The sequence below is a fragment of the Geotrypetes seraphini genome, chromosome 3, assembly GCF_902459505.1.
Source record: "Geotrypetes seraphini chromosome 3, aGeoSer1.1, whole genome shotgun sequence".
In the NCBI taxonomy this organism is placed as follows: Eukaryota; Metazoa; Chordata; class Amphibia; order Gymnophiona; family Dermophiidae; genus Geotrypetes; species Geotrypetes seraphini.
The window spans coordinates 323,591,212-323,604,525 of record NC_047086.1 but is presented as its reverse complement, the minus strand read 5'-3'; the positions used below and the strand labels follow the sequence as shown (position 1 = coordinate 323,604,525).

The 13,314-nt window shown below is 41.8% G+C and overlaps 1 protein-coding gene across 2 annotated transcripts in view; it reads left to right on the top strand.

Moving 5' to 3' along the window:
* Window positions 1-13,314, top strand: part of SEC23B (SEC23 homolog B, COPII coat complex component) — a 53,573-nt gene that overhangs the window by 32,711 nt on the left and 7,548 nt on the right. For both annotated transcript variants that reach the window (XM_033937803.1, XM_033937802.1), the window contains 6 exons: window positions 2,653-2,733; window positions 3,305-3,394; window positions 6,549-6,655; window positions 7,563-7,716; window positions 9,908-9,985; window positions 11,458-11,619. In XM_033937803.1, coding sequence (XP_033793694.1) covers window positions 2,653-2,733; window positions 3,305-3,394; window positions 6,549-6,655; window positions 7,563-7,716; window positions 9,908-9,985; window positions 11,458-11,619 — 672 coding nt within the window. The remainder of the gene's footprint in view (window positions 1-2,652; window positions 2,734-3,304; window positions 3,395-6,548; window positions 6,656-7,562; window positions 7,717-9,907; window positions 9,986-11,457; window positions 11,620-13,314) is intronic.

Here is a 13,314-nt window from a genome sequence, read left to right as displayed (position 1 = left end):
AGGGAATAGACTTAGCAGATAAGGACAGGTTGTTCACCCTCTCCAAGGTAGGGAGAACAAGAGGGCACTCTCTAAAGTTGCAAGGGGATAGATTCCGTACAAACGTAAGGAAGTTCTTCTTCACCCAGAGAGTGGTAGAAAGCTGGAACGCTCTTCCGGAGTCTCATGTAGGGGAAAACACCCTCCAGGGATTCAAGACAAAGTTAGACAAGTTCCTGCTGAACAAGGACATATGCTGATAGGGCTAGTCTCAGTTAGGGTGCTGGTCTTAGACCAGAGGGCCGCTGCGTGAGCGGACTGCTGGGCATGATGGACCACTGGTCTGACCCAGCAGCGGCAATTCTTATACTCCTATGAACCTCTCTACTACCCTCTCACAAAAATCCCTATTTCTTTTCCTCTTTTTTTCACCCATGCTGATCTCTCCTAGCCCCTTCCCTATTGCATATCCATGCAACTCAAGGGACTGTGGCAGGGCAGAGATCTAGAGAAGCACCACCTCCAAGCAATTGTCAGGAGGGGGTTGGGCAAGTAATAGCGACCATCTTTCCTCTCTCCCCTGGCCCGAGCATGTCACCACTGTTTCTTAGAGCAGGTGGATGAAAGATGAGAAAACGGATACTCTGTGCCACTGTGTGCAGAACTATGGTCTGAGCCAAAGGGGTAATAATGACCAACATGTTTTGCAGCCTAAAAATGATTTACTTCAGAACTGCAACTAATTTATTAATATTAGAGCAACATTTATCAAACTTTTTATGGCTGCAACCCCATTACCACAGAAAGCAAGTCACCCCAAGAGGCGCAAGTTGATGATGGTTCTATTTACTGTCTACCAGATCACAACCCACAGTTCGGGAAGCACTTTAATACAGTATGTGTTGTGTGAGCCAGGTTACCACGCGGTATAACCTGGGAAATATATGAGTATCTGGTGCCTGCCTCCAGACAGAGAAACTGGAGATGGGAGTAGTCACTGAACAGCAGAAAGAGCAAGGAAATGGGGGAAGGCAAATGGAAGAAGAGAGCAAAACATGTAAAAAAAATAGTGAAAAGTAGCAAAAATAAAAAAAAATTAGACAAAATACAAAAAACAAGACTTATGACTGGTGCCTAAATTTTCAAAACCTTTTTGTAATGGCTTCTGTGGTTCAGTGTAGAGAATGACACGGTGACGGTTTACCCGCGGCCACCGCATTTAAGCCGCGGGTCACCGCCGAAAACGGGGAAGAAAAATAGTAGTCGCTGCGGTGACGGGGACAAGGCCATTCACCGACCGCGGAAACGGTGAACAGGTTTGTCCCCGCGGGCCAATGTACCCCCTTCTAGGAACCGCTATTTCACCGTGCTCCTCATTTGTCAGATCAACCCTTCCTGCCAATCGCAGCAGAAGGGTACCCAACCCCTCCTGCCGGTCCTCCCAATGGCCTCCCCTAAGATCGCCGGCAAGAGGGTACCCAACCCCTCCTGCTGGACCCCCCCCCAACGAACCCTCCCACCCCGGAACCCCCTTAGTCTTACTTTCCAAGTTGGACCGGACAGCTCCTCGCTCGTCTGGCCAGCAGGCCTGCCTCCGTCCAAATGAGGCGGGCCCGCCCCTCCCCTCCCCTGCCTAACCCACAGGATCCTAGGGCCTGATTGGCCCAAGCACCTAAGGCCCCTCCTATAGCGGGAGTGGCTTTAGGTGCCTAGACCAATCAGGCCCTAGGATCCTGTGGGTTGGGCAGGGTAGGGGCGGGCCCGCCTCATTTGGACGGAGGCAAGCCTGCTGGCCAGACGAGCGAGGAGCTGTCCGGTCCAACTTGGAAAGTAAGACTAAGGGGGTTCCGGGGTGGGAGGGTTCGTTGGGGGGGGGTCCAGCAGGAGGGGTTGGGTACCCTCCTGCCGGCGATCTTAGGGGAGGCCATTGGGAGGACCGGCAGGAGGGGTTGGGTACCCTTCTGCTGCGATTGTCGGGAGGGCCGTTGGGGGGGTCTACAGGAGGGGTTGGGTGCCCTCCTGCCGTGATCGCTGGGGGGAGGGGAGACTTGCAGCCGTAGCCGCGGTCACTATGCTAATCACGGCAGGGAGATCTTTGCCGCGATTAGGTACAGCGGCTGCGTCTAATTACCATATAGGCTAACATTGTAAGCATTTAAATTACATGTCGTGTTTGTTTTTACATTGCTAGCCCCAGGGGTGGTGGAAGATTAGTGATTGAAAAACTGTATGAAAAATAACTATTTTAAATTTAGTGATCAAAATGTGTCAGTTTTGAGAATTTATATTAATTAATTTTTTCTCTGCGTGTTTTGTTTTTGTATAGTTATTAACTAATATTTAACTAAGTTTTAAAGTTTTAAAGAATGTTTCCTTTATACGTAAATAAAGAAAAGTGAATGGGATTGCAGTGGCGGTGACGGGGCGGTGAATGGGGTGGCAGTGGCGGTGACGGGGCGGTGAAGAGGATGGTGAGACGGGGACGGGGCGGTGACGGGGATGGTGAGACGGGGACGGGGCGGTGACGGGGATGGTGAGACGGGGACGGGGCGGTGACGGGGATGGTGAGACGGGGACGGGGCGGTGACGGGGACCAATTTTTTCACCGTGTCATTCTCTAGTTCAGTGATCTTTGAAAACTGATTTCTATACCCTATCTATCTAATGTTTTAGACTTCCAGAGAACTGAAGATTTCTGGAGCCATCGGACCCTGTGTATCTCTGAATGTGAAAGGACCCTGTGTCTCAGAAAATGTGAGTTAAAGAGGCACTTGATATCATGTTCCACATTTACCAACCAGGGCTGCCACATTTGTGTGCCAGTGATAGAATCCAGTAGGTGTTAGGCTGCTGCCACATCCATTTCCTGTTTCATCTAGTGAAGTGACAGGCTAAATCTCTCCCTGTCACTGAAAGACCACAGCCTGACAGGTTACACAGGCCTTCGGTGGTAATGAGATTTTATAGACATTTAAATTTTCACATTTTAATTGTAAGAGCCAACAGTAAGTTGAAAATATCTAGAGGTTTTTAAGCATTCAGATCACATGGAAAAAGAAATCCAGAAGTAGATGTTAGGAGCTCCCAAAGGGATACATTGATTGTGCTAATCATTCACTGGCAGCTTTGTCTCCATGAGTGATCCTGTTGGATTTGAGGGCATGGAGTGCTCTGTAGGGGAATGAGCATTCTGAGCAGTGGGTATCTGCACAGTGCTGTACCATTCTCCAAAATTATTAAGAAATAGAAACTTGGTAAATAACTGTCTATGAGCAGAATTATGCAACTAACTGAACCCAGTGCTTCTTTCTTGTGTCATCTTCAGGAACTGGGGGTTGGGGGCACAAGCCAGTGGAAAATCTGTAGCCTGGATCCCAGCTCCACTCTTGGCATTTACTTTGAAGTTGTGAACCAGGTCAGTGATATTTTTGTTGTTTTTAATTCATGAAAAAATATTTCTCACTGGTTATAAGAATCCATGTCTTTGTTGACCATTCCAGCCTGATAAACAACTCCTTCGGAGATACTGTACTTTATTCAGTATATGAAATGATATGTGCTGGGCATATATTTCTGGCCTCTGAAAGACCTTTGCTCCATGTTTGTGCTGCTCCTATCACTTTATTAAAGAGCAGATATTTGTTCATAAGCATTTCACTCTATTGCCAGCACAGTGTACTCCTGCCATGCCTCTCTCTTATCTGCGGACAGACAGGTAGCTCTTATTCTTTTTGCATCCCAAACAAAAGAAATGATCATATTTTGAACTCTGCTGTGGGCAGGGCTCTTCCTGAGGCTCATCATTTAGACTTGATGGACTGACAAACGGCACATTTCATGTGAGACAATTTATCTGCATTTAAATTTTAGTTCCATTATGCTGCTAGAGAGGTGGCTTTCAGATTATGTCAAAGTTTACTGGTTGTCATCTTTTTCTTTTTACTTTTCATTTATATGATGTCAGTTTTAAGAATGGAAAAGAAGGAATGCATGCATCATGGAAGACCAGAGCAAACCCCCAAATTCTACATCGATTGTTTTTCTTTGTTGATGTTTATGGGGAATTTAAATGCATATAAAAACAAAAGAAACACAAACGGTTCCCATGCACCCTAGAGCAGCTCCTACCCCCTGCCCCTATTCTTACCCCCTCTTACAGAGAACATCAAGAATCATAAAAGTAGCCACCTAACTCAAGAGCTCCTATCTCTTCCCCTCTCATGAATCCTTCTGTCCATAAGTCAATAGAGTCCAACTGGAAACATAAGAATAGCCTTACTGGGTCAGACCAGTGGGTCCATCTTGCCCAGCATCCCATATTCACAGTGGCCAATCAGGGTCACAAGTACCTGGCAAAAAACCAAATACTAGTAACATCCATGCTACCAATCCAAAGCAAACATTGGCTTCTCATTGTCTGTCTCAATAGCAGACTATGGACTTTTCTTCCAGGAACTTGTTCAAACCTTTTTTTAAAACCAGCTACATTAACTGCTCTTATCATATCCTCTGGCAACGCATTCCAGAGCTTAACTATTTTGAGTGAAAAAAATATTTCCTTTCATTGGTTTTGAAGCAATATACAGAAACAGCAAAGAAAAGCACACAACTTGCCTCGTAAACACAAGCAATACAAAAAACAAGAAAGAGGCAAGTAAGATGTCTGAATTCAGCTAAAAATGCTACATTTATTGGTACATAACAAAGCCCAACAAAGAGATGCTCTCTCTTCTGTTGTAGTCCCAACTAGGATCCCAGTTTCGGCAAATGCCTTCTTCAAGGGACTAGTGAGATACACGCTAGATGTCAAAATTAAGCAAAAAACCATGTCAGCGTGACAGACACTATCTGAAACTAATGTACCCATTCTATCTACAACACTCCAGGATTTTGTAGACTTCAATCATATCTCCTCTCAGCTGTCTCTTTTCCAAGCTGAAGAGCCATAACCTCTTTAGTCTTTCCTCATACGAAAGGCGTTCCATCCCCTTTATCATCTTGGTCACTCTTTTTTGAAACTTTTCTAGTTCCCCTATATCTTTTTTGAGATAAGGCGACCAGAATTGAACACAATACTCAATGTGAGGTTGCACCATGGAGCAAAAGAGGCATTGCAACATTCTTAATCTTGTTAACCATCCCTTTTCTAATAATTCCTAGCATCATGTTTGCTTTTTTGGCCGCTGTCACACATTGGGCAGAAGATTTCAGCGTATTGTCTACAATGACACCCAGGTCTTTTTCTTGGGTGGATCCTAGCATCTGGTAACTATGATTTGGGTTATTCCTACCAAAGTGCATCACTTTGCATTTGTCCACATTAAATTTCATCTGCCATTTGAACACACAATCATCCGATTTCCTTATGTCTGCCTGCAATTTTTCGCATTCTGCATGCGTTTTGACAACTTTGAACAATTTAGTGTCATCTACAAGTTTAAACACTTCACTCATCGTACCCCACTGTTCTGCTGGTATGTCTTTGTGGCTAATGTAGTATAAATGGTGCCCCCGCCTATATCCAAATGGCTTGGTTTTAGACGTTTTTAACTTGGCTTTTTTTAATTTAAAAAAATGGCCAAAAAATTTAGATGTCCTAAGGGCCAAAATATCTAAATAGGTAATTAAAAAAAAGATAAATGTCTAGTGGTTTTGAAAATGGATTTTTTTCTCTATTTGATTTTTGGACACACTTCTCAAAATGTCCAAATCGGACTTAGATGTACTATTGAAAGTGGCCGTCCACCTGTATAATTTCAGCCATCTGTTCACTAGGCCTAAATTAAACAGATAGATTTCTGCTCCACCTTCACCACCTCCTCTAACGCAGTCCCTTTGTATACTACTACTACAGATATCAAACTATTAACTTCAATGCAGACAGGCAAATTATGTTCATCATCCACTGAAAAATGCATAACTAGATTAGAATATCAGTCCCAGTGTAAATATACAACTCTGTAGGGTTCTGATACAATGAAACCAGTAATGCAGCCTTTTCCAAAACTTTTGATATTAACATTAAAACCAATAACCATGTACTGACTAGAGCTGTAAACAATTCAAGTCCAGTGTGCTTGGTAACGTTGCTTATTGTTTCACATAATACCACAGGGGGCTCTTGCAGCAAATGATGTGATCACCAATTCTTGCTGGTGACTGCATTTTTCCTAAAATAGTCTTTTTATACCTTATTTTCACTTGCTCTTCTGTCCACCCCCCCCCCCAACCCTCATTCCCTTCTCCTCCTCCTCTCTCTTCCCTTTCCCCTGATGCCTATCTATATAGTCTGGCTTTTCCTGGTGATGGCTACCAGAATCCTTGGCAATTACTTTGTTGAAATGCTGTGATAGCAACCCTTTCAAGTGGAATGACCCAAGAAACAATGAAGTAAATAGATAGCGTTCTTAGTATGTCAGTTCCAACAAAAATTTAATCCATAGCTCTAGGCGTTGGGAGTGAATATTTGGTGTTTGGGGGGTGGAGTAGGAAGGGAGCATTGCATCACCATTTCTGATCAGTACGAGTTAACCTGTTCATCTGCCATTTCCTTTCTTTCTCTCTTTCAGCACAATGCTCCCATCCCCCAGGGAGGCAGAGGTGCTGTTCAGTTTGTCACCCAGTATCAACATTCCAGCACCCAGAAGCGCCTCCGAGTTACCACCATCGCCAGAAAGTAAGTAATTCATTCTGTTCTTCTGGTACAAGTAGACAGAGGGCACAGAAAATTACAGCCAGCTTAATTCTTTTTCTTTTTTCTGTAACTTCTTCTCTTTTGAACTTGAGTATATCATTTAATTCTCAATCTTGATATTCAGATATGTGAAAGGTAACTCTGCAAGAAGGCACTCAGAATCAGGGCTGTGGAGTTGGCGTCAAGGAGTCGGAGACAATTTTGGGTACCTGGAGTCAGTGTCGTGGGTACCAGAAACTGAGGAGTCGGAGTCGAAGAATTTATCTACCAACTCCACAGTTTCTCCTACCTCCCCATGTCTGATTCCTAGGACAGTGTTTCCCATGCCTCTCCTGGAAGCACACCTAGCGAATTTAGGTTTTCAGGCCTACTGCAATGAATATGTATAAGATTAGGTTTGTATTAGCTGAAAACTCAAACAACTAGGCATGATTCCAAGAGAGGGTTGGGAAACACTGGCCTAGCATCCTTATTTCTTACACCTGCTCACCACCACTCTCTGCCGGAGGAGCATCCCGGACCACAAATGAGCACTGTATAACAAGTCCCCTCTGCACTATGTCACAGCTATGGACAGGGTGCAGTTTTGGCATCTCTGCCTTTCTTGAGCCCTGTGCAGCCACACTGCCTACACATAACTCATTATGGCTCTGTAGAAAAGAGAAAAATCTGTATCTATGCCCTGACAGAAGGTGAATGTGAGATACTAGCTCTGGTTCCAACTTCAGGAGGCAAAAAGATGCCATTTGCTTCCATCGGAATTCCAGGCTAGGGTTTCATGCTAGTTTAATGTAACTTTTAATAAAATGGGCAGGTTAGCCTTTAATTTGGTTAGAAGTAGGATTCTGAACAGGAGCAGAAGCAGTTACCTTTTGTTGTCCTTCAATAGCTGGGCAGATGCACAGAGCCAGCTCCAGCACATAGAAGCTGCATTTGATCAGGAAGCTGCCGCAGTTCTCATGGCACAATTGGCTGTCTACAGAGCAGAATCTGAAGAGGGACCAGACGTTCTCCGATGGCTGGACAGGCAGCTGATCAGATTGGTAAGTGAATATCATTGTGACTGCCCAACTTCCAGGATTTGAAGAGACAGACAAGTTGCTTAAACATGAAGTGAAGGGGGAGGACAAATGACCTATCCAGTCTGCCTTTCCGCAGTAACCATTATCTCTTTCGCTGTCTAAGAGATCCCACATGCATAGAAACATGATGGCAGATAAAGACCAAATGGCCCATCCAGTCTGCCCATCCACAGTAACCATTATCTCTTTCTCTCTCTAAGAGATCCCACATGCATAGAAACATGATGACAGATAAAGGCCAAGTGACCCATCCAGTCTGCCCTTCTGCAGTAACCATTATCTCATCCTCTCTCTAAGAGATCCCACATGCATAGAAACATTGAAATATGATAGTGGATAAGGCCAAATGGCCCATCCACAGTAATCATTATCGCTTCCTCTCTCTAAGAGATCCCACGTGCCTAGAAACATAATGGCAGATAAGGCCAAATGACCCATCCAATCTGCTCATCTGCAGTAACCATTATCTCTTCCTCTCTCTAAGAGATCCCACGTGCATAGAAACATGATGGTGGATAAGGCCAAATGTCCCATCCAGTCTGCCCATCCACAGTAACCATTATCTCTTCCTCTTTTCCACACTTTCTTGAATTCAGTCTCTGTTTCCACTACCTCTTCCGGGAGACTGTTCCATGCATCTACCACCCTTTCTGTAAAAAAGTATTTCCTTAGATTACTCCTCTTAACTTCATCTTCAATGTGATTTAGAAGAGGTATGTTGTAAGAGTAGTGAGAAGTTTGTACCAGTTTTGATTGTTGGAGTGAGCAACCCTTGATAGTTAAGCTGAGAGCAAATGTAAGAGATACTCCTCTGATGGAATATGGCAAGAAGGGGGGAGAAAGAAGGTAAAATAAAAGCATTGTTCGTTTTTTATGTACATGGCTGATGCATAGAAGGAACACCTGTGTGTTGGTCGGTGGTTTGTTGTTTATGTGATTATTAAACATGGTTTATGATTATGACTTTTGGTTTATTAATATATATTCTGCCTAAACCTAGGTGACTTACATATTATATATAGCTTTATCACATTCCCCCTTCTCTTTATGATTGTCTAAGTCGTAGATTTAAAACAAACAAGATAAAATATTGCTTCACTCACTGTGTAATTAAACTCTGGAACTCGTTGTCAGAGAATGTGGTAAAAGCAGGGTTTAAAAAAGGTTTGGATAATTTCCTAAAAGAGAATTCCATAAGCCATTATTAAGATGGTTTGGGGAAGCCCACTGCTTATTTCTAGGATAAGCAGCATAAAATATGTTTTACTCTTTGGAATCCTTTCCAGGTACTTGTGACCTTGGTTGGCTACTTTGCTACTGGGCTTGATGAACCTTCTGTCTGTCCCAGTATGGAAACTCTCATGTTCTAACAACATTTAAAAAAAACAATTCAAATAAAAAATACATAATACAAAAATATATAACAACAAATGCCACCATTTTGTCACTAGCCATACACATATCCATATCCCATACCTAGCAATACATCTTCTCAATCTAAACTAAACTAAACCTTGGGTTTGTATACTGCATCATCTCTACATTCGCAAAGCTCGACACGGTTAACAAGGGTTAGGGTAGAAAGGAACTCCAGTGAAAGGAAGAGACAAAATGAAGAGAAAATTTAGGACAGAGTAACCAGAGAGAGGAAGAGTTACATTTTTGAAAATAACCAGGTTTTCAGAGGTTCTCAATATTCTAATAGTCATCATGCATAAAAGACAGACAGACGTTAATCCTGCATGTTAGCACAGACAAAAGTGGTCAGAATTTGTTTTTCAATGCCAGCTATTGTGACTAAAATAAATTTGGGTATTTAGTGGGGATGTCTGGATAGCAGCTGTCCAGATAGGGCAGTCGGTGCCAGTGCTATCTGGATGGCAGAGATATTCAGCCTGCTACCTGGATAGCTAATCGGATAAAGTTAGGATAGCAAAAAAGCCAGAATTATCTTGATCGCAGTGATGCCCATATAAAGCCACTGAAAATCATTGACTAGCCCAAGTTAGTAGCAAAGGTGTTGCTATGCAGATAACCACTCTTAAATATCCGAATGTTAATTTCTAGTTTTAATGTTGATTTTTGCTAGATATTCACTTTTTATAAGTAGCCTCTTGAGACAAATAGTAGTAAAATGTATATTCTTCAACAGTGTCAGAAGTTTGGCCAGTACAACAAAGACGACCCGAATTCTTTCAGGCTGTCCGATTCATTTTCTCTTTATCCACAGGTATGGATTTTGCTTTCTGTTATCAAAGAGAAGTACAGTGAACTTGTTCTGCTAATTAAACCCACCCCCTTTTTTTTACAAAACCGAAGTAGTGGCTGCCGCACGGCAAAAGCTCCGACACACATTAAATCCCTATGGGTGTCAGAGCAATTACTGCAACAGCAGCCGCTACCATGGCTTTGTAAAAGGAGCCCTAAATACTGGCATGATATTCTAGAAAAGTCAAGATCTTAAGATCGTTTTCTAATTGTAATTGCGCTTTGTTTGAGTTCAGGGGAGGTTCAACAATTTTGTGATTTAAATATTTTTGTATTTTTTCTCTAGGACAGGGACTCATGGGCTATGCAACCTGTTTTTGGTGGCTTCAAGTCCCTTCCAAACAGAAGTTTGTCCCAGAATCCTTCATATGCTCTCTTTCTCTTTGTAATTAATAGAAGTAAAACAAAAAAGAAAAAAATAGTACCTTTTTTTTTTTTTTTATTAATTGGACTTTAATATAAACTTGTAACAAGGTTTCGAAGGCAAAACCTTATTCAGGTTGGTTATGAACAAAGCATGACTATCAAACTATATATAAGTAAAACATGAAAAACATTCCAATGACAGTCTTGTGGGACAGATAGGGGGAAGGAAGGAGTGAAGGGAGAAATGGAGGTGGATGGATAATCAGAAGGTAACAAAGCAGTATGCTTTTATGTGATAGGAAACCCAAATCTTTGTTAAGTCCTGTCAGGTTGGTGTCAAAATATTTTATCATCTTAACTTGGAAAGGTCTTGCTTTCCTAGACTATTTTACAGTTACCTCTTAGGATAAATTACTAAAACAGGCATTCCTAGCTCCACCAGTGCTGGTTTTGTCTGTCACGAAATCTGAAGCAAAAATTGGTGAAAAAAGATTCCCATTAGAAGCTCAAAAGAAAGAGAATTGCACAAGTCCCTGCAGTATACTAAGCTGCAAATTGTGCTAGCACATTTCACAGGACCCCACAGTTACCCATGAGTTTCTGAGCCAGGACCTTTAGAGGCCCCTGAGGAAGACAATTTTGTCAAAACACGGACCGTGTTGGGTCCATAGTCCCCAACAGTTTGGGTCCTAGATATTTCTTTTCATGGATTTTTGGATTGAACTTTTAATAAAGCCTGCATCTTGATCATCTTCTCCACAGTGTCTTTGGTTTTATCAGATTTTTATTTCTGTGGAGCACTTAGGGTCAACCTTTTTGGTTGTGTATATATTATTTAATGCAGAAAAAGTGAAGAAGAATGCTAAAGACAAGAATCAACTAATATAAGCACCACATCAAACACCACAAAAAAGATAAAGGTGATTTGGCGCTTTGGGGTGGAGGAGGAGTGCAGGGGCACACAGCACGGCCATGCCTGCACCACAGCCCTCACTACACCACTGCATTTAAGGTCTGTTCCTGTGTACTTAACACACACATTTTTAATTTAATTTCTCTTCCCCTTAGTTTATGTTCCACTTGCGTCGGTCTCCATTTCTTCAAGTATTTAATAACAGCCCTGATGAATCTTCTTATTACCGCCATCACTTTGCCAGACAAGACCTGACGCAGTCTCTTATCATGATCCAGCCCATCCTGTATTCCTACTCATTCCACGGGCCTCCTGAGGTAAGAGTGAAATAAACATATCTAGATAGGTCTTGCTGCTATCAAAGGCTGTAATATTTGTGGTCACCACACACTATACACAATCTGAGCATGATCCACTAAGAGATCCTAGTTCTCTGAAAGCTAATTAAGGATCCAGGAGGTGATAAAAGATTAGATAAGATTTATTATTGTTTTGAATTTTTTTAAACATTCAGTCTTCCAGGAACTCTGAGCGACTTACAATCTCAATTTGTCATAATATTTGGGAAGAGAATCCACTAGCAGAGGGACCAGAATAAAGAATACCGAATTCTGAGTAGCTCTCAAGGCAAGCACAAACTGGGGAATGACCATGAACAACTAATCTTCATGTCTTCTTAGCACCCATGTGGGCATAAATGCAATGAGAGAATTAGATACAATAAAGCTAGGGCTTAACCTATTGCCTAGATATTAAAGGCCATGGTGATTTTTTTTAAATTGTACTCTGTACTTGGAAGACCATGATTAGCAGTCTGATTTCTTTGCAGACAGAATGAATTTTACTGCAGTACTTTGTATAAATCGAAGCCTTTAAGCAAGGATAATGGCAGTACATTACTACTACTACTACTATTTATCACTTATATAGTTCTGAAAGGCGTAAGCAGCACTGTACATTTTGACAATTAATAGATGGTCCCTGCACAGAAGAGCTTACAACCTAACTTGAATAGACAGACATGACATATAGGGTTGGGAATGCAGAGCCCAAGGTGAGAGGAGTTAGGAGTTGAAAGCATTCTTGAAGAGGTGGGCTTTTAACTAGGCCTTGAACATTATAAAGCAAATAGCAATGTATCCTGTTCATAATAAGAGTATGTCCAGAGAAAGCCAAATAGCTATAATATGCTTTTTCAACCTTCTTCATAACTGCAGTAATCTGTTCTTTGAATTTGAGTTCACAGTCTAATTTAACACACAGAAATTTAAGAGATTTTGACAGTAGATACAGTACACCTTCCAGTATAGTTAAAAGCCATTTCAGGAAAGCAATGATAGATTGAGGAGGCTAAATCTGGTGAAGTAGAATAGACATAATGAACTAGTTATATGTTGTCTGTAAGTAGAAATCCGCTAATACTTTCAAATATGATTAAAGTGGCCAGAGGACTAAAAGATATTAAAGAGTAAGAGAAAGAGTACATAGTATACACTTATATTAGTTCTATCACCCCTCAGGTACTGTGATTTCGTATTTCTCTGTTTTATCAGTTCTTCCCATTTTTCCCACAATAGAGAATTTCTAGGAAATGTGCAAAAGAGAGGTGATAAAGTCTGCAACTATCCAGCAACAGAAGGCAGGCTCCCAAAAATATGCAAACCAAATTTAATGAGAAAACAGTTGCACAATTAGAAGGATAAAAGACCCAATATGGATTTTGCCCCATAGGACTGTATCAGGGACTGTTTTCTTTCCCAAGCTTCAATTTAAATTACGGATTCTGGTGTTGGGGTCTCACACAATGGCTTCCAACCTACTTCTTGTTTGTTCCTGCCTTATTGGACAAAACCTGTTCATGTTGGGTTTTTTATTCTGATTGTATAATTGCATTTTTCATTAAAGTTTGGCTAGCACATTTTTGAGGGTCTGCTTTCTTTACTATCTAGCTAAGGAATAGGCCTCAGATTTCAATCGCAGATTCTTTTAGAAATTGCAGCAACGATTGGTTT